The 27248-nt window shown below is 36.4% G+C and overlaps 1 protein-coding gene across 7 annotated transcripts in view; it reads left to right on the forward strand.

Annotated features, from left to right (window-relative positions):
* The window catches only part of npas2 (neuronal PAS domain protein 2), a 48150-nt gene that overhangs the window by 9566 nt on the left and 11336 nt on the right, over positions 1 to 27248 (forward strand). For 2 of the 7 annotated variants that reach the window (XM_032577082.1, XM_032577084.1), the window contains exons 1-13: positions 8306 to 8893; positions 17622 to 17810; positions 19635 to 19691; positions 20642 to 20796; positions 20887 to 20978; positions 21164 to 21253; positions 21875 to 21995; positions 23132 to 23245; positions 23335 to 23453; positions 25026 to 25108; positions 25200 to 25306; positions 25463 to 25610; positions 25722 to 25806. In XM_032577082.1, coding sequence (XP_032432973.1) covers positions 17755 to 17810; positions 19635 to 19691; positions 20642 to 20796; positions 20887 to 20978; positions 21164 to 21253; positions 21875 to 21995; positions 23132 to 23245; positions 23335 to 23453; positions 25026 to 25108; positions 25200 to 25306; positions 25463 to 25610; positions 25722 to 25806 — 1227 coding nt within the window. In that variant the 5' untranslated portion in view covers positions 8306 to 8893; positions 17622 to 17754. Of the gene's footprint in view, positions 1 to 8305; positions 8894 to 17621; positions 17811 to 19634; positions 19692 to 20641; positions 20797 to 20886; positions 20979 to 21163; positions 21254 to 21874; positions 21996 to 23131; positions 23246 to 23334; positions 23454 to 25025; positions 25109 to 25199; positions 25307 to 25462; positions 25611 to 25721; positions 25807 to 27248 lie in introns of those variants that run through there. The other 5 variants (XM_032577081.1, XM_032577083.1, XM_032577085.1 and 2 more) reach the window with 3 other exon arrangements.

Consider the following 27248-nt stretch of genomic DNA (forward strand, 5'->3'; position numbering starts at 1 on the left):
TGGAACTGATCCAATCTTATGTGTTGAGGTAAGAGCTGAATCAAAAAGATAAGCTTTCTATTTACCGGCCCATCAATGTCTTACCATTGATTATGGTCATGAGTTGTGACCAAAAAATTGTTTGGCTGACGTGTTTATAGTCCAAAAAGTGGCAGGAGCTCCTAGTTTTGATGCATTTATGAATAAGGAGAGAAGATTTTTCAGCGTTTTGCAATGTCAATGCTGTTAAACGATTGAAAATTGGTTGATTCTTATCTCTGGGTGATTGATTGGTGCATCTGTAGGGATTATTTCTGCAAAATATAGAAAATACATTAATGTGTAGCTGTGAACTTTGCCAGCAAATCCTGAAATTAAATTCTCATTTAATCTTAGGATCTAAAAACCCATTATTTGTAGATAACCAAATAATGAAAAGTATAGCCATATGGCAAAAACAAATCTCAAAGCTTCTGATTTTTTTCACTTCTCTAAGATAGAATAATTTGTTTTGTTTTTTGAAATGCTGCTTCTCGTTCTGTTCGGAGAAACCTGAATCGTAATGGGAGAGAGAGTTTGTGTGTTTGGTTGGAAAAGCTTTGGAAAAGTGGACGGCTGTGTTTCATAACAAGGAAAATTAAACAGCAATAGATAGGAATGGAGACATAAGGTAATTTTTTCCATCGTCTCCTTGCTAGAGGGCTGTTGGGAGTTCACCGGAGAATCTGAGAATAACTGAGTGACTTGCTATGGTTTCACAAACACTCACAGATGATTCCACAACTTTGACGTTATTCTGCCTGTTAGCTCACACTGTTTCCTTTTATTGGAAATGATACGTGGTACTCTTCCACTGTAAGGAATTTAATCAAAGATATAATCTGTGATGTTTTTCTAAAGGCTGCAGTGAGTAGAGAAAACGCTGCATTGCCCTTTCCACTCATGTCCTAGAATTGTGACCTACATATCTGCTCTAACAGTGCCTTTATTTAACAGGGAAAATGAAAACTCCTATGATTTGAAGTGGGTTTTTTTTATTTTTTATGAAGGCGTCCTGGTGAGTAAAGACACAAACCCATTGTACACATGTTCAAAGCGACACTAAACAATAAAATCCTCAAAAGCCAAACGCTTAAATGATCCGTAACAACATTTACTGGAATGGTCAATCATAACATTAACAACCAGCGATATCTTGCCTGCAATATAGTCATAAAATTTGCTTTAATTTTGTTAGTGAGTGTGGCCCTTTAAGAATCAGGAGCCAGGTAATTACTTTTTTCCTCCCCACCAAGCAGTAGCAGCAGACAAAAACAGGCTGGAATAATTTTGGTAATTCATCTAGAATTGTCGAAAGAATATAATTTTGAGGAAATTTAAGAGTGCCCTCCACCTGGTGAAAGGATGTTTGTTTTATGGGTCTACTTGAAAGGATGTGGCCACCCACAGTGGCTCTGTGTGCCATGCGGTAAATGTGTAATTAAACAGCTTTTTTGGGGGGGTAGAGCATCACCGGAGAGTAAACATGGGATCTGCCAAAGAAATCTGCACAACCAAAGAGAACAGAATTATTGGCACAGCTGGTATATAGCGATATAAAAGAAAACTTAAAGTTAAGCCTTCTCTTATTGCAGTGGCTGGATCAAACACCAAGCAGTCTAGAAGAGTCCAACCTTTAATTTGAGTACTTAAAGATGATTGGGTGTCGGGTGATGAACCATTGTTTAATGCTTTGGATAAATGTCCTGTAGAGACATTAAAGAAATAATCTTGTAAACCACATCCATTTGAATTGTAAGAGCAAGTTTTCTTATTCGTAGTCTCACATGTTTTTTGTCATCAGAGCTTTTTGAGTTAGCATTACATTTTTATCACTTAACAGTGGATATTAATGCTTACATGTTCTTTTATTCCACCTGGAGTGTTTTTTTTCTTCTTTTTACTAAAATGCTCACTTTTAAACCGCTTTCACAAAACTCATCAAGAGTTTTTCCTATAAAAGTCCCACTGAGAAAGAATAAATCATTGAACTTTAGGCGAGTATAATTTTTTAAGATAGAAGTTAAAAATGGAAGAAAACTGAAAAGATATCACACAACGTTAATATATTTAACATTTCAGGAGTATTTCATATGTTGTTTTTCACCCTGTTGATTTCTGTTGCAACTTCTAACATTATTTTTAAAAGCTCATGTGTGGTTAATCACTCATTTTTATGAATAATGATGTTCCACTCTCAGACTTGCTGGTCTCTATTAATGAACATCCTTGAAGCGCTTCTGTGCCAAAAGTTATTTTGATAAACAAGTTATTGTCCCATAAACTGAATGAATTGTGCTCAAATTAAAAGTTAGATTTCAACATTTTCAGTGTCTAATTTTGCTTCAGCAGTAGAAGGTCAATTTAATTTAAGGCCTTTACATCATTTCCAAGGCTGCTAACAAATATTTTCACATTTAAGAGCTTGCAGTTTGTTGGAGGTGTTTTTACTTGACAGATGCCTCTAATAAGAAATTGTTTATTCACAAAACGTGCATAATGGAAATCTGTTTTGTTCTTTTGTTATTAACAGCAGATTTGTGTTTTGAATGGAGCACAGACGGGGTGTTAGTTGAGCTGTTATCAGTGGAAGATTACCCTGAAGCTGCTTCTTAGTTAAGACTGACAATACTTGAGGGATTGCGCTGCTGCGGCGATGCAATAATAATTAGTCGTGTTACTGATCAGTGCTTCTTGTGTTGGAAAATATAGCATACAAAGTCTCGGCTTTTATTTATCGGTGCTCCACTTATGAGACAGAGCAGACTGTAGTTCAATATCGGCTAGCTTGAACTGGACTAAAGGATGGTTACATAAAGGCAAAGGTTCCCTTTTGCTGTTTTTAAGTGGATTTCTTATTGGTCAATGCAGGGAGAGTATTGGCTTCTGATGTAATGTTCTTGTCCTTGTGGGAGAAGATATAGCTCAGTGGTTTGAAGCATGAAGCGTTCCCAGTTTTTCCACAGTGACGAAAGTAAAACATCAACATTGAACTTTACAGACTGTAAAAGAGAGAACATCAAACACTAAGCCTGTTTATAACCGCGTCAGTTTCAGCACAGCGCGCTCCGTTGTTTGTTCTTAATATTATTTTGGGGAAAACCTTATAAGAGCTCGGAGTAACTCGGTGAGTTAAAAGTGTCAGATCACAGAGGCGGAAAGCTTTTTTTTTTCCTGCCACCTCATTAACACTCAACAGAGAGGTAAATGGGTTTCTGAGCTATGGATGAAAAATCTCCTCGACCTGAAGAAAATGGAAACCAGCAGCTTGATGGACATGGCTGCTTTGGTTAGGAGAAAGTAGACACAGTGCATTGTTACCATGGGAACACAGAGTGAACAGCCGTGCCAGTCTAATTAATGGCAGTCAGCGGTTCAGCTCAGGGGCCGCCGTGACATCATCAATACCAGCGCCGCAGATGTCGCTGGAGGCAATATGGCTTAATATCCCAGTAATTAAACAAATAATCCCCCTTTTCACTGCGGTAACTGCAAACAGTCTGGACGAAGGATTGTAAAAGACGCACGCACGAGGCAACAATGAGCATTTACTATCCGGCGATGCCTTCTTATGAGCAGAAAATGTCATCTCATTATCCAATAGCATGACCTACATAAAAGAGCAGAACTAATCTCTATGTAGGCGGACGGTGAATAATGCAGTGAAATGTGGGAGATCTTTATGAATCTTGGATGTCTCACACTTGTTGGTTGCTGGCACAGCAGCCAACCTTAATTAGGAATAAATTTATATCAACACCCTGGCGCTGTTTACGTCCATAATGTCGTTGGGTAATGTTTCGCCGCCTGCAGAAAGTTGTTGCAAAGTGTAAAAGGATTAAGGGATTTTTTTTAAAACAGTAACTTTGTCTTTCAGATGGTGACCGCCACTGTAGTTTGTCATATTAGGAAGTAGCTGATCATTAGGATTGGACACAGATGGTAAAGTTATTCTGATGCACAACTCTTTATAAAATCTTTTTATATTTAGGTTTGGAAAAGATCAGAGTTGTGAAACACATTGTGAAATACTGTGAAGTGAGATTCTCTTCCACTTTTGTCTGATTATTTAATGTTGATTTCTGCCTTTACTGGATTCAACATACTGATACTGATAACCAAGTAATCAACAAAGTATTTGTTGATACCAATCTGATACTATATCAAATATTTCTTTACAATGCAGTGAATTAAACCAGTACGGATGATGTTTGTTAAGTATATTTTAAATATCAATTAGCCTGCGTGGATGACGTATTCTGTTCAGTCAAAATTTTTGAATTTTAAATGACTAACTTTAGTTTACAAAGGGCATCTTGGGTTTAATGGTGTGTTCCCTTTGTGGCCAGAAAACAGATTTTCAAAGCTCTCAATTGCAAAATAAGCACAAAAACACTGTTTTCTAATTTGGAAATAGCGTGCTCTCAACTTCTAAGACAAAGCAATTTCTGTAAACAAAGTTCCTGCATGAAAACATCCAAAAAGATAGAATAATTCAACATCAGATTTCAAAAATACTAGATATACGGAAAATATGCTGTACAAATGTCAAAGCAGTGACCCAATCATTATTCGTGATGCAACATGGTGTCAATATGGACAATGTATCCAGCTCTTTCCTCTGGGTAAATATTTTTGCTACTTTTGGGCATCAAATGCTCCGTACAGAGCACCAAACCTTCAGCCCAACAAGATCAGACAATTATATAAAGATGAATCAGGAATGATACACATACTTCATTGATGTGACAGTAGACTGCGTTTCACAGAAAATGTTACTGTTTATCTTATTTAAGTAAATTCTATTTTGAGATATTCCAAAATATGTGTTAAATTACACTATTAAGAGTGTCTTAAAAGTAAATTAACATTTCGGATTAGTTTTTTTTTTTTTAAGCAATTGGAAATAATAAACATTTTTAGAAGTTATACATGATCTCTTAGAGATTTTCTACAAGAGATGTTCTTTCACAGAGTGGGTGTAGGGAAAAGGCTTGTTTCAGTATGAAAAAAAAAATAAATCCAGAGTGGTAATCACTTCAGGACCTTTTTTTAGAAGGTTGATAGTGGTGGATAAGGCTCCTTTATGACTGGCTTTGTGCTGATATCTCGATTTAAATGCATGTAAACACGTTGCTCAGTAGCTCTAAAGCTACTCCAGCCGCTCCTTTCTTTTCAGTAAATACGCGAAAAGACGTATCCACACTTTAAACTAAAAGGTTTGGTGGCAAAATCTGGAATATTTCTGCGCTCACTTGGTTTTCTTCTTTGGAACAGAACATCTGAGGACTGTGGTGCATTTATAAAACCATTTAAATTTATCTTTTACTCTGGTAGAAATAGATTTTTTTTTTTTTATGTCTAAGCTGAGTCATCGCAGTCTTTCAACAGATGCTTTTTGATTCTCTCTTTTTCTTTGTGCCACAAACACCGGCTTCTTTTGGGAGGGTACAAAGTAGAATTAGATATCTTACAATTATGTTTTATGTTGAAATGTGCTGTTTACCTACAAACAAAATATACGAGTCCGATTTGGCGTCTCCCATGGCTTTTGTGTCCTCATTGTTTATCGTGCCAGATTTTCAGGTCTGTAAGATATGTGAGAAACTAGAACAACTGGTTTCATTATACCTCTGTTTGTTTACATTTTATTGAGACTGATGGTCTTACCATGTGGATCTTTTCTTTATGTGTTTATCATTTAGCAAGAATAAAGTTTGGCCCAGAATAATACAGCAATAAATACATTTGAGAAAATTCAACAGAAAAAAAAAAATTAAGTAACATCAGGAATGGTGTACTCACAGTGAATTATTTTAAACACAATCAGCACTATCAATAATTCAAGAGGCAATAGACCACAAAGATAGAATCATTCGTCAGATGGAGGTGGAACAATTAGAGGAAAAAACCCAACATACTTTCACCGCAGCGCGGTTCCAACCCGACATCAGACTAATAAGACATCTGCAGTCTGAATCAGCTGAAGGGAAAATGTGAGTTATTACATTACGACGGCTATTGACAGTAAAGGCATGCATATTTAGCGAAGCCTCAGCTGTGTGTGATGAAATCCTTCAACATCTGGAGAGAGACTTTAATCATGAAACATTAAATAATGAGGCCTGGCAGAGCCCGAAGCAGACACTAAATTTGCATGGCTGCTATTGTCCATTTCTATGAAGAAAACCCCCCCCCACACATTTTCTGTGTAGTTAAGCAATAGTTATAGTAAAGCCAGACTATTCTCTACAGTAATGCTGGGAGCAGCTTTTAAACCAAATCAAGAGCTGCTGGGCTTTATGTCCTGTTCTTCTTATTGATTGTAATGGGATACATTTCTTACTTAGTTGTATTTTACCAAGATGTTCCACTTTACTGAACAATTTAATGGTCAAACTAATATAAATAATTTGACCTACGGCGTCAAATTATATTATTCTACAGCTTGAATAGTCCATGTATGTTTCTATTCTTTAATCTTTGCACTAAAGCAAGTTGCTATAAAATGTTGCTATTTTCTTCATTGCAAAACAATATTTTGAGTAGAATCAAATATTGTTTGATGGTATTCTGATGCAGTACAAATGTTATAGCCATAAACATCAATGAGATTTATTAGAATTTTTAGTAAATGCCCGACACAAACCTGTGTGTGTCTGTGGATTGGGAGTTGTTTAAACATTTTTACCAACAAAAATCTACCAACAAAAGTCGTGTTACATTTTTGTGGGTATATGTTTAATTTCCCTTTGGGATCAATAAAGTATTTTTGAATTGAATTGAATAATTTCATCTGTTCAGTGAGTGCACGTCTAATGACGTAGGAACTGTGTAAAACATGAGCACAGATCTGTTTTGGAGTGAAAGGTTAATTTGCAATAAAATAGTTGGCATTATTGCACTGCCAATAGCATACATATCAGCAGTTCTCCACTGATTACATGAAGAAAATTGATTATTAGAAGTTATTTATTTATATCATGCAAATTATGCAGATAGGGAATATTAAGAACATCTGAAGCACTATAAACTACAACTCTAGGGCTGGTTAATGCAGTTATTATTATTCCTGTGCAGACAGTTCGAGGTAAGCCCCAATTACGCTGCAGCGTTAGAGGTCCCCGCAAATAGCATGACATGGATACTTTTAGCTCTGCTTCTTCACTAAACGCTCATAAGGCCTGGACAGTCAACCTGAAAATGTTTTAGAAGTTGAAATCTAAAAATTGGAATAAAATTATGTTTCTACACTGTTCCTTGATAAGAGTATCGATAACCCTCTGAACTTTTGTCATTGTACAACCGCAAACTGTGCACTTCAGTTTATCTGGAGTTTAGACAGAAGTAACAAAAATAAAACTCTAGTGCAAACAACATCCATCAAAATTAATTTTACTGGTAAATACAGTTTATGTGACATTTCATTTCTAATTAAATGTAGATGCTTTATTAGATTATTAATGAACAAGCTTAACTAACTAATAGTTTTAAGACAATATCCAAAAGGTCAGAAGATAAATACAAGCCACACTTTTCAGATTTTGATATTAAGGGGTTTGGATACTTTTGCAAAGAGGCATGACAATGCAATTCTACAGAAGATGTTTTCTCTTAAATACAATTTTCAGCAATACTTAAGCCAAAAAGACTAATTTAGTTTATATTAACGAGAATATTCTTCCACTGTTGGAACTATTGTAACAATCACAGACATATGAGAGTCTACATAAGTTTTTATCTCCTTCTCAAAGTAAACAGATTATCTGTAAGGTGAGCCTTTTGGTCTTTCTGAAAGGCCCTGGACCTTTGACTGCTCACTTGTGTAATCATTTCACAGAGGCAAAATATTTAAATCCAATAAGTCATGCAGCCTGCTGACCCACATTTGGGACTTCGTCAGAGGGAAAAGGCAACCAGGAAGTTGTTAAAGCAGACACACACACACACACACACGCAGACAGGAAGTGCACATGGAAAACAAAAGTTTTTAGCATATTGTTTTACTTTCTTTTTCAGGTTTTGATTTAGTCTTCCCTCACCCAAAACACACACATATGCACACCATGATTGCCTGATAAAAAAAATCAGGTAATAATGTCTTGCAAGAGGGAGGCAACATTTAGCCTCTAGATTGTTTTCCTACCTCAAAAGTCTATTTAAGGAGTCGCTTTGGCTACTTTATTCTTTTAAACACATAAAGTAAAATTTGAATTGATGCAGATTTTCCCCTCTAAATGAAACATACTCTTATACCCATGGCTCCCCTTAAGACTGTACCATTCAGGTTCCAAGTGCATCCGCACAGTCGCTGTAATGACATTAAGGTTGGTGTTATTTATGCATTAAGCACGTGTTGAAGATTGCAATCTGCCCTGCTGATGCCTGTCAGCGCAGGTTTCTTCCCTTCTTTCCTCCTTTCAGTCGCGCTGCACAACCTCTGCTTATGCACCGCTGTCGTCGTTAGCCGAGTATTGAGCTACCAGCTGACCTACTTTCTGCGCTCTCTCCCAGCCGCCCGGTCCTGTTTACAAGCCACAGCCAAGCCGAGGATGAGGAGTACTGTACCTGGGAAAACCGACGGATAAATCCAGCTGCTAGCTCGGAAAACACTAAAAAAGAGGGGTAAAGTTAAAATAAGCCGAGAGTTTTTTTCTTTCTTTCTTTTTTTTGGATAAGTGTGACAACAACGCAGGAAGGGACGCCGGTGCTTAATAACGACGCGTTAATAACTTGTTATGCAATTGAAGGCTTTCGGTGAATGAGCCGCTGCTAGTTGAGCTCGGCTGCTATGTTGTAGTTTAAAGAACAAAAATGACGACGCCGGTTAAAGTGAAGAGAAGCTCTTTATTTCTACCGGACACTCTTTCTTCAGGTATGTAAGCTTTAAGCCTTCAGTTTCACCCACCTCTGTCACACTTGCGCCTCTCCTTTACACTGTTTACATTATCACGAGTGGCCTCTTCCCAGATTAGAGGTGGGCGACCGCATGATTAGTCCTTGTTAATCATTTCCCGGGAAGCTAAACTGCACTCGTTCAGGGGTTTTAAAGTGTGGTAAGGAGGTTCGTTTTTTCCCGACATTTTCAGGGCGCTCCTGAACGCTCCGTACGTGTTGTGAGCTCTCCAAGTGCCCTGGTTTCAAGGTTGATATAACCATTTTTTTTCACGTTGTAACCCGCTTGACATCCATAGACAGACACAAATGGAGCTCAAGAAATTGCGAGAATACTAATGCGTTTTTAATAATTTCTCAAGGGGCTTTGGTGCGATGGATTTGCAGGATTTCACAGTTTATTTATGTATTAGTTCACAGTGAGATATTTTCCCACTGTTTGATGAATCAGTAAGAGATTTTCAAAGCTTTGCAATGTTTTTTTGAAAAGCATTTATTGTTTTTTTTTATGTTCGTGTTTTTAGTGTTGATCAGCTCAAACCGATTTCAGTCGCCAGTTACACTCCTCCACTATTTAATCGTGGGACTTTTACACATTTTGTCTCGTTACAAACACAAAGTAGCACAGAGTTGTGGGATGAAAGAAAAGGAATACATCATTTTCAAAATTAGAAACTGAAATTTCATACCCAGTCATCAAAAAAATATATTTAGATTTGTTGAAAACAATCTGAACAGCAGTTTAAAAGTCTTGTCGTAGATTATCGTCTGGATTTAGAGCTGGACTTTGACTGGGTCGTTCTAACATATGAATACACTTTGATCTAAACCAATCCATTGTAGCTCTGACTGTATTTTTAGGGTCATTATCCTGCTTGAAGGCGAACCTCTGCCCTACTTTTATGTCTTTCGCAATGTCTAACAGGTTTTCTTTCGGGATTGCCCAGCATTTAGCTTAATCCATCTCCTCATCAACTCTGACCAGCTTCTCTTTTTGGTTGAAAGCATCCCCACCGTATGATGCTGTCACCACCATGTTGTAAATGATTCACTGTGTTACTGTTCCACAAAATGTTCTGTCCCATGGAACATTTTTTCCTTGTGTCTCGGGATTTGATTTACATAGTAAGATGGCAAAATATACATAAAAAACATGAAGAGATTTTATAACAATTTCTACTTATCAAATATGTTTTACACAGCCTGCCCTGGCCTAGTTTATTAAGACACTTGATATTTCATTTTCATATGGTTTATTTTTATCATCTGGACTAGTTTTTATTTTTCCCTTTTCTTTAACTACTAAACGACTTGGATGGCGAATCTGCATTCTGTTGGCATCAAGATATTTGTTGAGTTTTCGTACTGTAAAACTTTCCTGGAATATGCTTTAAATTATGTGACACCAGTGCCTTACATTTCTTCGTTAGTGATTAACTTATTAGCAGTTGATTGGGCCACCATTTACAACCTGCCACACTGCTGCTGGATTATTTTAAGGGAAGTATGTATCATTTATTGCTATTCTAGCTAGGTCATCTAGGTCTAGCAACCTAAAAACACTGCAAAAACATTAACAACAAATGTACTCATTCTCATTACCATGAATGCTAACTCACCATAGATTCTGCTATTCTGTAATGATGAATGAATCAGTGACTTGACAGTGATAAATTTGTTGCCACTAAATTAAATGCACTCTGTAAATATTGAATATACTCTCATCTATTAACCCAGGAATATAACAGCATACATTTTGTAATACTAATAAAACACAAACAAATTGCTTTCTTCATAGGCAAAGCTTCAGCACTAAAATTCTTTCTCTAATATCTTTAAATGGGCATTATTGAGAGATGTAGCAAAGTCTTTATTTTAATTTGTTAATTGGTGGATAAATTATAAGAATAAAAGCCTTCCTTGTTCTCATCTAATCTGATACAAATTAACAAAGTAGTTTTTTCCCCCCTGTCTTTACAGACTAAAGATAAACTGCACAGAGCTGAATTACAGTGTAAACACCATCTGCGCTGAAGCTTTTCCAGCCACTGTGAGGTTAAAAAACTTGACATTTTCCCCCCCCACACTGTCATATATTCAAACCTTGTTACTTGTGACATCGAGCTTGGTGTGAAGTTGTTGTAGAACAGCTGAAATGTATTGGTTTTCAGTATGCAAATGTAAGACAAGTGTTGATCAAATCTGTACTTAATTACATGGGGCAGAAAATCCTTGGAGGCTGCGATCCTGATTGGCTGGCGGAGACTTGACTTGCTGGATTCAGCCCAAACATTGATGTTAGACAGTTGTTTTGACTTTGGCAGCTACAGGAAATATCTTCTCCCAACATCTCTCATCTGTGGCTTAATTATGCCAACTGCAGAGTATCGTTAGGTTTACAAATGGTTTCCATTACTGCCTGTTAGTATTACAGCTATGATCTATAATGTTATAATGTGAAACACTGCAGTGGTTCAGCAGCTTGCTTTTAAAAGATGTCAGATGACAAACTGATGCCATTTTGCTTATTTACTCCTCTATTTTATTACCATACATCTCTTCCTACTTCCATTTTATTCTCATACACTATTACATATCAGTTTATTTCTTTCAGTACTTAAGTGTCTCTCTGCTTTAATGTGCTAAAACCACTTAAATCTGGTATAATTTAATTGTATAATAGTTATCAAAAACTTTTTTCAGTTCTGATTCCAGGACTTACCTCTGATCAAACTAAAAGATTTTTTGGAGTCACATAGCCACATTTTTTACATAAAACTATTATATTATCAAACATTATTGAAAATTACTTTAGATCAAGTTGACAGTGCTGGTAAAAAATTACTTCTTGGGATTTACGGATTGTCACTTGGATGGTACAAAATGTCCTAAGTGACATATGACTATTTATTTGGTGACAAAGAAGAAATGAGCAAGAAATGACTAAATGACCAGCACATGTAGGAGCACGCTTTAAAAACACTATTGGAAATATTCTTATATCTGTTTACGATATTTTATACAGAGCTGCACATTTGACTTTTTAGGAAATTAAGTGACACCTTTTAATTTTTGGGGGGAAAATCAAAACTCAAACAATGTATTATAGAACCTGTAATCACTAACAATATTAAATCACCATTTTTTTGTGTTTTCAAAAGTATATATCATAGACTTGAGACAGAGTTTTAATACATCTCTGAGTGTAAAATTATCCAGCTCAAATTTGATCAATGACAGTATCCTAAATTTGTATTAATGGTGTCCACTCCAGACAACAAAAAAAAAGTAAAATAACACATGGTTTCCCCCAGAAAACCTGCTAAGCCCAGTGGTCGGGGCGCCACGGCGGCCCACCGTGTTGTTTGTATTAAAAATGTTGACAGGAAATGTAAAAATATTACTGGGTATTTATATTACTGGAAAACATTGTGCCTAAACACAACTTCAAAACAACAAACCAGAAAAATACTATTAAAATAAATATCCTTATTTATCCTTACCTAAATAAACATTATTTAGGTGTTTGTAATGGAGTTTTGTTGGTACAACAGGGTACCTCAAGTATTACTTCCTTTTCTACTTCAAAATAAGAGTTTCAAACATATAAACTGGGTGTGAAGCAAACAGCTTAAAATCTGGAACCCTAAGAAGTAACCTTACCAGGAAAAGTCGCACCGTATTGGCTTCTGTTATCTTGAGACGAGGACGAATGACCTAAAAACAGGACGGCACAAGACTGTAAAAGCCAAACAATCAGGTTTATTTGGAGAGCAGGGGTCAAAATCAGACAGAGTTTGGTAACAAATCAAGGGTCAAATATTTACGAGCAGTCTCCAGTTTTCTGGACAGCGGACGATGGAAACAAACAAAGGCAAGCTGAGTTAAACCTCTCCACGGTTACTCAAGTCGAGCTGGAACGACTCGCAGTAAACACAGAGGAAGCAGAGGAATAATGACTGACAGCAAGCAGGTGTAGAACAGAGCAGTGAAGCAAATGTTAGAACAAAGCAGATTTTAAGAGAAGACAAAACGTAACCCAACAATGCTAGAGTGAAATGTTACATTTCTTCAAAATGTAGTTCAATCTCAAGAACACAAGAAAACCTATCGCACCACAATTCCATATAGTTTGAATTTGGGTTGTGACAATTTATGCCATTTACAGTTTTCTGCCTATATTGTTGCAGCAATAAAGTTGAGATTTTTGTGTGTTTGGAAATGCAGCGTTTGACTACAAACACAAAAATCCGATCTCATGGTTTCAGATCTGCGTTGAAGTGTAACGGAGGCCGTGGACGGTTGCGTATTACATTCCATATTTATCTTTAGGGAGAACTGCTGTGCTCTGTCATGACAACTTGGACTTTTTTTCCTAGAATGAGTTCTTGTTTTTCTGAGAAACCAGCATTTATTGCTCTGAGTTGAATTTCGGGAGTCCCATGTGTAAACTATAAGTAGTTCCTCCATTCCTATTTTCTTGTAGTGTGTTAACATTCATCCTTGATCATGAACTTGAACTTTAGCAGCTGGTGTTGTGAGTTCAAGTTCGTAGTTAAAGGCTGTAAAAACCCAAAGGAATGCATTTACGGAGACTGTAATAGTTTTTTACTATTTAACTTGTAAGTTGGAGTTCAAGCCTTACACAGTAAAATAATGTGGTTTGACTTTATACACAGCTTTACAGAGTAAAGTCACATCAATTCATGCTGCCAACATAAAACAATACATTCACAAACTAGGTCAAGTTGTTTCTATTGACAGATTTACACTGTATATAGAAAACGGGACATTCTCTATTTTAAAAGTAAATTTCTAAAGCAAAGAAATTCAGTTTTTTCTGTTTTATACTATAAAATGGTTGAAGAAAAGCTCTGCATTAACTTTCTGACAAATCTATAGCGTATAATGTATACATAAATCTGGCAAATTGACAATAATACAAATGTATTAACACACAAATTTAAAACTCAAGGGTATAATGTACCCATTTTTTTTCAGAACAGAACAGGAAATAAAAATAAAAATGCTCCAGTATAAAATGAATTATTACATTGTCTATACCTTTACATTACATGTATTTTGAAAAATTCAATGCTGAGTTCTATTTCAGTCAAAAATAATGAGAATAATTTTAAATCAGTGTTAGCTACAACAGAAGATCTGTACCTTTTCTTTTTTCAGTCATTAAAGAATAATGAACTTAGTAAATGTGTTCAGCGTCTCATCCATTTCTGTAATTCTGTTGTTTATACATTAGCAGCGGGTTAGCACACATATATTTGTTGGGTAATTTGTTGGGCTATCTGCCCAGGTAGCGAGCCTGAAGTCTGCTGGGGAAGTACAGTTTTAATTTTAAAGTTTAGATTCTCAAACAACTAAAGTAGATTCTCATGTCCAAAATTTCTGACATTTTTGTTCAGGAATTAGTAACTGCTGATGGTAAATGACTTTGCAATACAGTTTAAGCATTTCACCTGCGACCTTCACACTATTTGTATTAGCTGTCTAACATTATGCCCTTCAAATTCAAAATAAATGGCTCATCTAATGTTTAAATTTTATTTGCATGGATTTTTTTTTTCTCCATTGCAGTTTGAATTGACAAGAAAGTGCAATAAAGCACCAGCTCAAAACGGATAAAAGTAAAACTAAGAGCTTTGGTGCATCAGTTTTAAGCTACTTACTTTAATGTAAAGCGTTGCTACATCTTCAGTTTTCTCAGATAAAACAAAAAATTACTCTTCAAGAATGTTAATAAAGTGTGATTGCAAATATGCCTTTATGTTTTAATTAAGAATCAATCATTTCAAGAAAATTTCCATTTGCTTCTTCCATCATCATAACATTCTTCTTTCTCTCTCTGGGCTTCAGTCTCTCAATTCTGCTTCGCTTTATATCTAAATATCCATCCAACAGAGCAGATACATTACTGCCATGCCAAGGAGGAATGCATAGTGCCTGAAATGTAATGGCTTTCTTTGTGATTTTGCATACATTGCAATATATTGAAACGACGATTTAATGTATTCTACTGCTGTTTTTTTTTTTTTATTTTCAGTTTGAAAATTGTTTAAAACTCATTCTGAATGAGGCGGATCCATATAAAATAGACTATTGGGGTTATAGTCGATTGACTCTTTGACTTTTGCTGTACAAATAAATCGCTATGGCTCTGCATTTTTCGTCTCAAGTTGTCTTCCAAGACCGGTGACATATAATCTTATCTCCATGTTTGCCGTGGGAGTGTTGAAAAGGTCTAAGATAACACAGAAAGTGCTTAAGTTTGAAAAAATCACTCCTGTTTTTAGATATACTTTTTATCTCCGCGTCAGAATTTATTGGGTTTTTATTGGGGAAAAGACGTAAAACTTAATCAGCCATTGCTAATTGGAACACAGTCTTTTAGTTCATTTTTTTCCTTCTATTTCTGATGAGCTGTTTTGTGATAGTGGGCCTTCATGTATTGTAATGATTGAGCTAACATATTATGCTACAGTCTGACCCGAGGCAACTCCTTCTCTACATAGAATAAAGCAAACGCTAATGACGGCCTGAATTAAAATGACTCACCACATATATTCATGACCCAAATAAAGTACACGGTTCACTTTATTTCTGAACCTCCCTTTGTTTGACTTTGTTAGTCAAATTAAAGTATGTTAAAGTTGGTAGCTCAGTGTTGTCTGTGAACCAGTAAGAGGAACAAAATGTTGAAAGATTTTTGCTGGTTGTTTTACCCAGGGCCACAATCACTAAGTCGGTTCTTATGTTTATATTAGAGGTGTATCCTGCTTTTTGTTCAAGCCTGCCATAAACAAAATGTGTGCAGAAGGTTGGTGCACTCTGATTTCTGCTGAGTTATTAAAAGATGTGCCTGCCTCTGGCAGATTTCTAGGTCAGGAGAGCTCCTCCTGTTCAAAAATCCTCATTTAGTTCAAAGGTACATTTCCCCAGGTGGTTATGCTTCATTTACTTGACATTGCATTTTTAATGATTCCACAGGAAGGCATTAAATTGAACTTGCAATAATAGACAAATCTTATATAAAACCGCAGTCTAGTGTTTTATAAGAATAGTTTTAATAGTTCATTTAAACACCACTGCCATACATTTTTTAAGTAGACTTTTGGGTGCAGATAAGTGGATTTTTGATGTACTTTAATTTGCAAAGGTTTAAAAGTAATATAAAAGTTCATATATGGCCAATTTCCTGGCTAGGTGTGTCATATTTACTCACACTTTCATGAAAAGATGAAGTATAAGGAGAGTTTTCTTTTCCCATGACGCTCCATGCATTCTCAGAATGGGGCATTGCTGCAAATTTAACAATGTGAAGCAGTCTGCCAGGTTTCTTTAGATTGAACGTTTTTTTAAAATTATGAACTGATTTTGACAGGTTGATAACTAAAGTCAAATTGAAATGTATGTAATTGGCTTTGAATTGACATTGTGTTTCCTTTTATGAACTGGAGTTTTTCTGGAAGGAGCCTTGAAACCTCTGTTGCAAACTGGCACCGTATAAATAAACTGGATTGAATGAAATACTGATTCCAAGTGTGAAATTTGCATTTGCAGGCAGGATGTGGAAACTCTCACTACTTTACACTTTCTAGTTGTAGCCCTTCATTTAAAAATATTGAGGCTTTTTATCCTTATGGCAAGATTGTTGAGCTGCTAGCTTGCTTCCTGTTTTTGGTTTTAATAAGAATAAATAAGACAGATAGCTAGAAAACTGTCCATGTGAATGTTACTCATTCTGCCTGGTTTTAGTTGATAGTACGGTTCAATTACAGACAGGAGGCAGACTTCCTAATCAAAACTGGAGTCTGGGGAGTGGAGGGACAATTTTGGGAATAAATGGCTTCCACATCATCTGTTTATCAGGGTGAAGGCAGAGTTACGGCAAAGACCCATTCAGATGCCACTGGAACTGGGTCAGTGTTGCTTTCTGGCTACACATAATCTAAAAAAATTAACTACGAAGAGTAAAGAAGCTTTACGTTCTTTGATCTTCACAAAACTATAAATGGACAATGTTTCGACGTGGTGCCATGGTGTTTATTGAGGAATAGAAATGATACAAGTTCCCTGATCTTGGATCTTTGGATGTTCTACAATGGCGATTAATAACTTTGACAAAAAATTATGGCGAACCAACTATTATTTTTAAATATTGATATAATAAATGCATCTTCTTAGCCATGTTTTCCTGCAATATTTGTATTTATTTTCACAAAAACTGGCACTAAAAGTAACACTAACATATTTTTAATTGTGTTTTTCTCGACATGCTTTTTAAAGTTGTTTTTCGTCCCATAAAAAGAGCCATCTTGGAAAATTATATTTTTATCTTTACTTTAAATCCTGAAAATAGAAATAAAATGGGGGTTATTTAAAAGTGACTCCAAATTTCCTAGAGTGTCTATGTATCTAAAATTATAAGTCATCTTGTAATGTAACAGTCATGTGACACTTGCGACTCTAAAAAGCCAAAATAGCTCTTTAGGTTGTAAAGGGTGCAGATACTCAGCTTAGATGGTCAGATCTACTTATTTAAGGCAGAGAGACCTACAAATAATCTGAAATTGTAAGTGACCACAATAAAAATCAGGTTCTTATTGTATGTTTTCTTTATGTATAACTATGCTAATCAGTCTACAACATGCTAATATTTACAATTGTATTATTTTTCTGTCATTTTACAGGATTCTGTATTCCTTCAGGGGAATCAAGAAGGTTTTGGGCAAGTGGTTTTTTCCAATAGAGCGTTCCAACAAGGTCAGGACAAATGGGACTTCCAAGACTTCAGAAAGGGCCTGGTTGGCAGAGGGAGTGAGTATGGACAACCTTTCAGACTTCGGCGGCCCGTGTCCGTCCACGCTTAGGGAATGGGAGTGAGTATTAAACACACTAACATTGGTCTGTTGTCATAGATTTATGCTCCACTTGTACAACTGCATGCCAACTCTTTGTAGCGTATTGTTGAAATAATTTAGCCACCTTAAAAGGAGACAAAATCCAGCTGTATATACTGTATCTCCCCAATGAGTTTTATCTGTATAAGACGTTTTTAAGACATAAAAAGAAGCAAGTGTTACCATTTTGAAACTGGTGGGAAATTAATTTCCATATGATTTTGGTGATATGTATGATCACTATCACATTTTCAGTTTTCAGGCAGAGGCCAACAGTTTGCTATTTCATAATCTCCTGGTATCCACTTGTAGAAAAACAGGCCCACAGCATCACTGATCCTCTATTGTATTTAACATCGGACTGTTTGTAGCTAAAAAGTCTATCTTAATCACTTTCAGATGAGACAAGTCCACCGGCTTGTGCTCTTTCTGGTCTCATGCATTGTGGGGTCGTATGCATTTATCTGTGTAGGACATGCAGGATTTTTCCCTGAGAAAACCCGACACTCTCCCTAATCTGTGCACAAGCCTGCTGCCCAAGTACATTTGATTCTTTAAATATAAGCAAAGCTATTATTCATCATCCTCATGCTATTACAGTGCATTCGGATGGTATTCACAGCACTTTATGTGTTACAAATGTTTTTGTGCAACACATGTAAATTATGGGTCTTTGCTCAAAATTCAAATCACAAATACCCAGTTATGACAATGTGCTTATTTTTTTTATTTTTTAAGAATGTTTTGCTAATTTATTTATTTTTTAAAAGTATTCACAGCTTTTGGTCAAGCTCAACATTGAGTTTGTATAAATTTGCAACAAAAAAACAAAGTCCACATAATCAATATTGGGTATTCGTAGAAAAAGATTGATTGGATACAATTTGCAATAAGGCTGTAGTGTAGAAAAATGTAGAAAAAGCCTAGCATTGTAAATACTTTCTGGATTAAATGTAAACAACATGCATCAGATATAGCCGATCGGCATGTTTCTCATGTCACACCATGACTGGAGGACGAGGTAATGTCTCAGTTCTGCGTCCACCAGTCTTTGCTTTGTATTACATTACACTTAGTCCACAATCCAGTATTACCCTTTACAGTGTATATTGCTTATTGCTTTTTAACTACTTCCTGATGGGATTTTCTACTGGTGGGTCAACTGCAACCCACATTTTGTGCTACAATTAAACATAATGGGTAATGACCTTGTGTAAATTATGGATTTTAAATTTTGTGCCCATATTTGTTCCTCTTGGAAAGAAAAAGACATGGATGCTTACGTTTGTTTTGTAGAAACGGTAACAGGAAACATGCAGAGGTTTGCTGCATGTCTCCTTAAACACCGAGCAGTTTTTTTGTAATCTACTACAGTGACCTGATTAAAGGTGAAGATTCCCAGGAGCTTGAACTGGGTTACCAGGTTATGCTAACAGAGTTGTGGCAGACACTTTGGACATTTCACCATTTATGTCCGACGCTGGTTTGACTTTGTCTGAAAGAGCTTTTTCTTAAGACAGAAATGAATTATCATGATAGTCATTGACACATAGAAAATGACATATGCATATTTACACACGTCACTTTATAAGACTGTAAATAATGTCTAGGTAAATGTTATGCTTCTGCTTCACGGCCAGCTGGCACTCTGTCACACATTTCCTGGAAAGTCAAAAGAGCTGAGTCACTGTTGGGTTTTGGCAATTACTTTATTTCTTGTTGCATCATGTTAAAAAGTCAAATGATAAATTATTTTTTTATTCTCAAACAATATATTTTATTGGCCCATTCTTGTGCTTTCAGTACCAACAGCTGTGTGGAGGACTTAATGGATGAAGATGAGAAGGACAGGGCAAAAAGGTACTTTATACTGTCTTAATGTTTTATCTGTTAGTTTGCGTATATGAATGTGTCATGTTGGCCGTTTTTATAGGCAGGTACAACCTACATTGTCTTTGATTTAACGGCTCTCGTGCGACATTAATTTTTGTTTGCAGTTCCTACGTGTTCGGAGTTGGTCAACAAGTTGTATTAGGGGCTATTTTACCGTTCAGTTACTGAAGGAAGGACTTTTCTGATAACAAAAAGTTAAACATTCTTTCAGACACCTGAAAAAGCCAAATGGCGTGTCGACCGGGATAATCAAAACCCTTTGAAGCAAATTATCTACACAGCTGTACAAGCACATAGGGAAGAGAAGTTAAACATTACCTACAAAAGAAAACAACAAAGCTGAAGTTGTTAAAATTAACTCACTAAACTAACTGATTGTTTGATTTGTAATGCAAGGTAAACATGCACACTTATTTATACAGAATGGTGAATTTTAGGTTTATTCTGTTTAAGTAAATGTATTTATATTATATTCTTTTAACAACTTAAATTTTTCTTTTAAATACAAAAGCATCAGAGACCTGAGAAATGATCCCATGTTCTACATGTTGCATTGTGTTTTAATCAATTGGCATCACTAACAAAAATACTGAGAACTCATTAACCCGGTTAATTTCTTTAACAATTAATTAACCATGATTAATTCCCAGCAACCCTGTCATTAATCAGATCAAAAAATTAATTGCTTGTTACCCCTAATTACATATCGTATTATATTAAATTATAAATAAAACTTGAATAAACTCAAATTAAATGTCACATCATAAGTTCTGTGAAATATTTGTTTTATTTACATAAAAATAATGAACTAGAATATCAGCAACCTGTTTCAACTAAATAGAAATTTGGTGGTTTTCCACTTTTACTACATTGCACTTGTGCTGCCATTTTTTAAAAATGTGTGCTTTGCTCTGCAGAGCATCTCGCAACAAATCTGAAAAGAAAAGAAGAGACCAGTTCAATGTGCTCATCAAGGAGCTGTGCACCATGCTCCAAGGTCAAGGCCATCCGCGCAAGATGGACAAATCCACCATATTGCAGAGGACGATAGACTTTTTACAGAAACAGAAAGGTCTCCGCACATCTCGTGTTGCTCATTTGAACGTCTGTAGATCATTTCAGCCACTTAATCTCGATCACTGACCTTGAGTCGTCCTTTCAGACATCACTGCGCAGAATGAGATTTGTGACGTGAAGCAGGACTGGAAGCCCTCATTCCTCAGCAATGAAGAGTTCACTCAGCTCATGTTGGAGGTAAAGCAGAGCAGGATGTGTCCTTGAAGCAGATGATTTAGTCTGAATTCTGACTAATGTAAAATATTACTCTTGCAAATTATCTTTATAATGACAAATGAATGACATGATTGGCAAAATGTTGTTGGAATCTGAGACTTTCATTAGTGACCATCTGATAAACATAACACATTCACCTCTTTCAGGCCCTGGATGGCTTCCTTGTTGCATTAACGACAGATGGCAACATCATATACGTGTCTGACAGTGTGTCGTCACTTATTGGCCATTTACCGGTAAGTTGGAGCAGTTGGTAAATTAACCATTAATCATCTTTTCACCTAATTTTACCACACTATCAATGGCTGCTTAATTGGAAAAAGAAAATCGGTTAATCACCAGTAACTGTTATTCATATTTGGTCTTGTTTTGAATTAATATTTTTTGAATAAAAGTAAAAGTTTTAAGATTTTTGTATACATTTTTGTTCTTACTAATAGGATATTAGCATGATTTGTTGTTTTTATCTCTTTCTACCAAAAACTGGATGTTAAAGTCTTCTGTCTGGTGTTTTGGTTTCAACTGCCCCTGTTTTTGAAGGACATTTTTGTTGTTTTGTTTATTTATCTTGGATATTTAAAATGCCTTCCAGTTCCAGTGTTAAATGTTCACTACAATTTAAAGTTTATTGATTTTCGAGAATGTGTTCTTGCATTCTTTTGCCATCACCATGACATTAGTCGAAAACGGTCTCAAAACAACATTATCGTTTTTCGCAATAACTGCTGGGACAATTTATAGTCTAAATCGATTTGTTATTGTGACAGGCCCTCATACGGAGGAACAGGTCAACACACATGAGAGAAGGTCTTGCCAGCATGTAATGACTGACAAACGTCTGTCTCTTTTTCCACCAGTCAGATATGGTGGACCAAAATATCTTGAATTTCCTCCCGGAGCGCGAACACGGCGAGGTGTATAAGCTGCTATCATCCCACATGCTGATGACTGACCCCGTTGCTGCTGATTTCCTTGACAGTGAGTATCCTGCTGAGAAGCCTTGCTGCACGATCCGTGTCTGGGTCATCATGCTGGAGCATGGCGGAAGTACAAAGGTTAAACCCGTAGATGGTCTTTTATTTACAGGAAGCAAAAAATGTAACACGAGAAAGAAGCACGCTGATCCTGTTGCTCTTTATTTTATTCTCACCTATTTGGGACATAGTTTAAACCACAAACTTAACACCTGGTTGTTGATATCCAAAAGGTTTTTTTCACGTCAGCCGCAATTTTTATTCAGCTCTTCATACATCGAAGAAATGACGGTTTTGGAGTCTGTGTTTTATTGGAATTCTAATTAGCGTGCGTCTATGATTAGACTTTTAGCTAATAATAGGAGCCAGCTTAGTATCATAGTTAAGACTTTAAATCACTGTTATGTTAACACAGTAATCCAAAGCGGTGTGGCATGGGAGGCCAAAGACGCTGACCTTAATCCTGTGTTTCTGATGGGCTTTTTCTGACGAAGAGAGAGGGGGAATCGTCAGTGTCTCTGGCTGACATAAGAGGCCTTAATGGCCGCCTCAAAGCCTTGTCTGGAGCAATCGCCAACTCTGCTGAAGAGCCATCTGTATAAACAAGAGTCTGGCTTTGTAACAGCAGGAAAGCCTGATTTTTATCCACTTATTGTTGAGTTGGATCAGTGCAGCTGCAGAATTGTCACAGAACCTAAACTGGTAGTGTTGGAAATCACCTACACATTAAAGTGAGCTTTCTCTGCTTTAAACCGTGTACCTCTCTTTATAGGCTATTAAATATTAACAAAGCATTTGAACAACATAATACACAATAACAAAACTTATGAGTGTAAACTTAAAAAAAAGTTATTTAAATATTACAGCACAAGAGTAAAAAAAGCATAACAAATTATTTAAAAAGTACTCGCACTTATAGAGCTTTGTCCCATTTTGAGATGCTATAAGGACAAACTTTTAATGTGTGTTTTAATAGGATGTTGCATGGATGCCCTTCACAAAGTAGAGGAAAATTATGAAGTGAAAGGTTTTATTTTAATAAAATTTTAAAATATGGTCTACAGAGTTTAAAAAGCGTAAGGGACGTTTTTATGTAAATTCATGTAAATTCTAATGTGGAAAATGTCTCAACTTTTGCAGGTGAGACACATATTGAATTTTGCTGTCATCTAGCCAGGGGTAACATGGACCCCAAGGAGCCTCCTGTGTATGAATATGTCAAGTTTGTTGGAGATTTTAAGTTTCATAACCATGGTAAGAAAATTTCATTTAAAAAATATACAAATAATCCACCTTATTTTAACTCGTTTTGAAAATAAAATGACATACTCCTTGCCACACAGTGCCTACATCTTCTTGTAACGGGCATGAACTGACGTTACCGAGGAGTCTGCAGTCGTCACTGGAGGAGCAGGTCTGCCTCATAGCAACTGTACGATTAGTCACTCCACAGTTTCTGAAGGTAAGAGCAGTTTGAAGCCTAAAATACTGATTGTGTTTCATCTATCTGTAGTTAAAACTCCCAGAGAAATAACAAGCAGCATGCGTGTTAATAATGAGGCAGGGCCAAGGACATGGCGCCTTCTGGTCCTTAGTGACGCTATTATGTCTGCACATTTGTTGTTCTGTTAGGGCTGAATACGACACATTGGGCTCATCAAATAACATCATCCAAGGATGCTTCAGCAGTTAAACCCTGACGTAGTAAGCCAAAGCTAAACGCAAAATCAGAAGTTTTCCAAAGCATGACTTTATAGCCTTAAAATTCACCCATCATTTTTGTTTCAAGTGAGTCTCCATTAAGAAGCATGCATGTGATTCATTATTCATTCAAGCCTCCTTACTTCAATATATTCATGTTTAAAACAGTTAGATCTATTAAGCTGTATTAGATTGTGTTAAATGACATTAAATTGTGAAGAATTAGAACATGCTAATGCTAATGTGATTTCCTTGTTGCAGAAAATACTCATAGAATCACATAATTCAACAAATCAGTATATGTATATATTATATCGATTTGTTTGTGGATGAATAAAAATCAAATTTTTAAATTAATTTAGCCTTTAGTCGTAGTGGAAAAAAAGATTGTTTTGGCTGTTGCTGCTTCTTATACGATAGCTCCGTAGCTCTCCCTCAGGTAAGCACATCATTAAATCACAGGATATTTCAACATTTAAAGCTCAGTACTTAGCTTATGAAGCAGGAGAATAAGTTGGGTTCATTCACAATGAACTGGACCCACAACAAACATGGTGCTAGGCACTAATGATCAACAAGTAATATGAAAACAGAGAGAAATCATGCTGAAGCTAATTTAGCGATTCCGCTGCAATAAACCACAGTAGAACAAATGAGTTTGTTCTATATTCCTTTTGGCAAAAACCTTATTTATATTACAAATAATACAGTATTTTAGCTCAATATATGTCATGTTTATACGTTACAAAAATGTATACAACAATGTTGTTAATTGATATGTTTCAGAGAATATTTACTTTGTGAAACAAGAAATTCAGAAAAGTTTAAATGGAAACCGGATCTTTTTTATTTATTTCCTTTCCCTTCAGATCAATGACGCTTTCCGCTGAACTGAAGCGTTATTGTCTTTTAAAAAAAAATTAGAATACAGTTTGTCACTACTTAATCATGCGGCTTCATGCTTTCACCTTCAAATGTTTTTGACTTGTGTCGAGCCTTTTGCCAGTCCTTGCTTTAAATTTCCTGTTTTAAAACTCGACTAATTTCTTTGTGCAGAATAAATATCGAAGTTCAAGGCCACATCTGTTTGGGATTAGTCAGAACATTCAATGTGTTTGATAGTGACGCACAGATATGGTCATGCAGTGATTTAGTGAGAACAAAACTGTGAGGCAGAGCTGCCAAATGCGTGATGCTAGAGTAGCTCACTCTGTCCTTTTTGGTGATAACCTTCATTCAGTATCTGGCAACCTCTGGACAGAAGGAGCCAAAAACAAACAAAAAAAATACTTTAAGGAAAAATGTCTGACTCTGCTACTGTACTCTTGTTCAGGATTTGTGTAACGTGGACGATCCTTGCGATGAATTCACGTCCAGGCACAGCCTTGAATGGAAGTTCCTGTTTTTAGATCACAGGTGAGAAACTGAAATCGTCATATTTATTCAAGATTATTTTACCCCCAGATTAAGGTAATCTCACATGTTTATCATCACCTTTATGTTTCAGAGCATCACCAATCATAGGCTACTTACCATTTGAGGTTCTTGGGACTTCGGGGTATGATTACTACCATGTGGATGACTTGGAGCTCATAGCCCAGTGTCACAAGCAATGTAAGAAACCTAGCGTTGCCTCTTTATTACAAATCTTCATCACTTTAGCATCCAGTGATGAAATGTGCATCTCTTAGAGGTTGACTAATAAAATAAAACCAGGAACTTGTGAGCGCAGCATTGACAGCAGCTTTTATTTTCCCTTTATCTTCTCAGTAATGCAGTTTGGAAAGGGTAAATCCTGCTATTATCGCTTCCTGACCAAGGGACAGCAGTGGATTTGGCTGCAGACTCATTACTACATTACTTACCACCAGTGGAACTCCAAACCCGAGTTCATTGTCTGCACTCACACTGTTGTCAGGTAATCCTGAGGGTTTTCTTCTGTCTAGCATCACGTGTGATTTATCTATTGGTAGAGAATCCATAGATAGGAGTGGGAATGAAACTTGTCACACGAATGTGTCTCGTTTAGTTACTCGGAAGTGCGAGCTGAACGGAGGAGAGCTTTCGGTCTGGAGGAGCTTTCACCACCTGAGATAGCGCCATCCTCTGTGAAGGTAAGAGTTCTGCATAAGCAGTACCTTGTAAATGTCTCTAGGTTTGGAACGATTAATTGGATTAATCATGATTAATCAATTATTGAAATAATCATCATCTAAGTTAGTAATCACTTAATTGTTAACTGGAGTATTCAGACTCAAAAAAGGCCATTTACTGAAAAAAAAAAAACATCTTGAGAGTAGTAATATGTACAAAAATACATGAACTGTACAAAACATTATGCATGTAAGATTAAAACACCTTTGTTTCTGAATACGTTTAGCACAAATTCCTCAGGTTGCTTACTTTTGGATTCACCCAGCTCACATTTACCAAAGGAATATTATGTTATTGCATTTTAGGCAATATAATGTTTATTCTCTTAATTAAAAAGGGAGTTGAATTATTTATTTATATGCATCTTTTAATGAAAAATCTGTAGTCTGTGCAATTTTGTTCATCCAGTTCCCCAGTTAATTGTCAGAATAATCCACAGATTAATTGATTACAAGAATAATTCTTAAGAAGCCCTAAAATTTACTCATAACTATCAAAATTTCTCACATTTTGACATGTTGTAGCGGCAAATTTCAGTATATTTTATTGTAATTGTAAACTGGACGGTGAAAGTTGTGTTCAAATGTGACTAAGAATTAAGGCAGATTTCACTCCATCATGTCAAAACGGCACAACTGCAAACCTCCATGGCTGTCCACCGAGCAGCCAGCAGTCAATACAAGGAGAGCGTTAATCAGAGAAGTAGCTGAGAAATCTGTGGTAGTCGTGGAGGAGCTACCGATGCCGTCTGCTCAGGTGGGAGAATGCGTTGATAGGTGATAGGTGAACTGTTGGGCCTGATTTATGGCTGCCGTGTCAGTCTAAACAAAAGGCGTCTCACCACAGGCTGGCACACTCCCTGTCGAGGATGGGCATTTCCTGTCATTTGCCCAGTCGTGCGCGTCCTCGTTTTGGCTCGCCAAACAGGAAGAGCAGCCTGGTAGAATCTGAAACCACATTACGTTTTACCTAAACAAACCTAAAGGTTTGTCGCAAAATATTACATACATTTCAAAAAAGGTTCTAAAAGTAACATTTACGAGGTCAAACTATGCAGAGAGTGGTGTGTGTTGTTGAAAATACTAATTTTGTTTGCCAGCGCCTTGGAGCAGCTTCTTTCCATCTCCCAGTGGCCACTTTGCATGGCTTTGTTTCACACGAATGTCGTGTTAACTTTGCTTTCGCCTGCGTCTCTGCTAAGAGGGAGTGGTGTCATCCTCTTTTGAATTCAACACAAATCCCCACTGTGAAACATGATGGAGGCAGCATCATGCTGTTGGGATTTTTTTTTTCTCGTCAGCAAAGACAGGGGATTAAGTCAGATTTCATGGGAAAATGAATGAAACTGGTGCAGAGGTTCACGTCCCTGAAGCATTGAGCCCAGAATAGGGTAAAATATACT

Source organism: Xiphophorus hellerii, chromosome 11, assembly GCF_003331165.1.
Source record: "Xiphophorus hellerii strain 12219 chromosome 11, Xiphophorus_hellerii-4.1, whole genome shotgun sequence".
Lineage (NCBI taxonomy): Eukaryota > Metazoa > Chordata > Actinopteri > Cyprinodontiformes > Poeciliidae > Xiphophorus > Xiphophorus hellerii.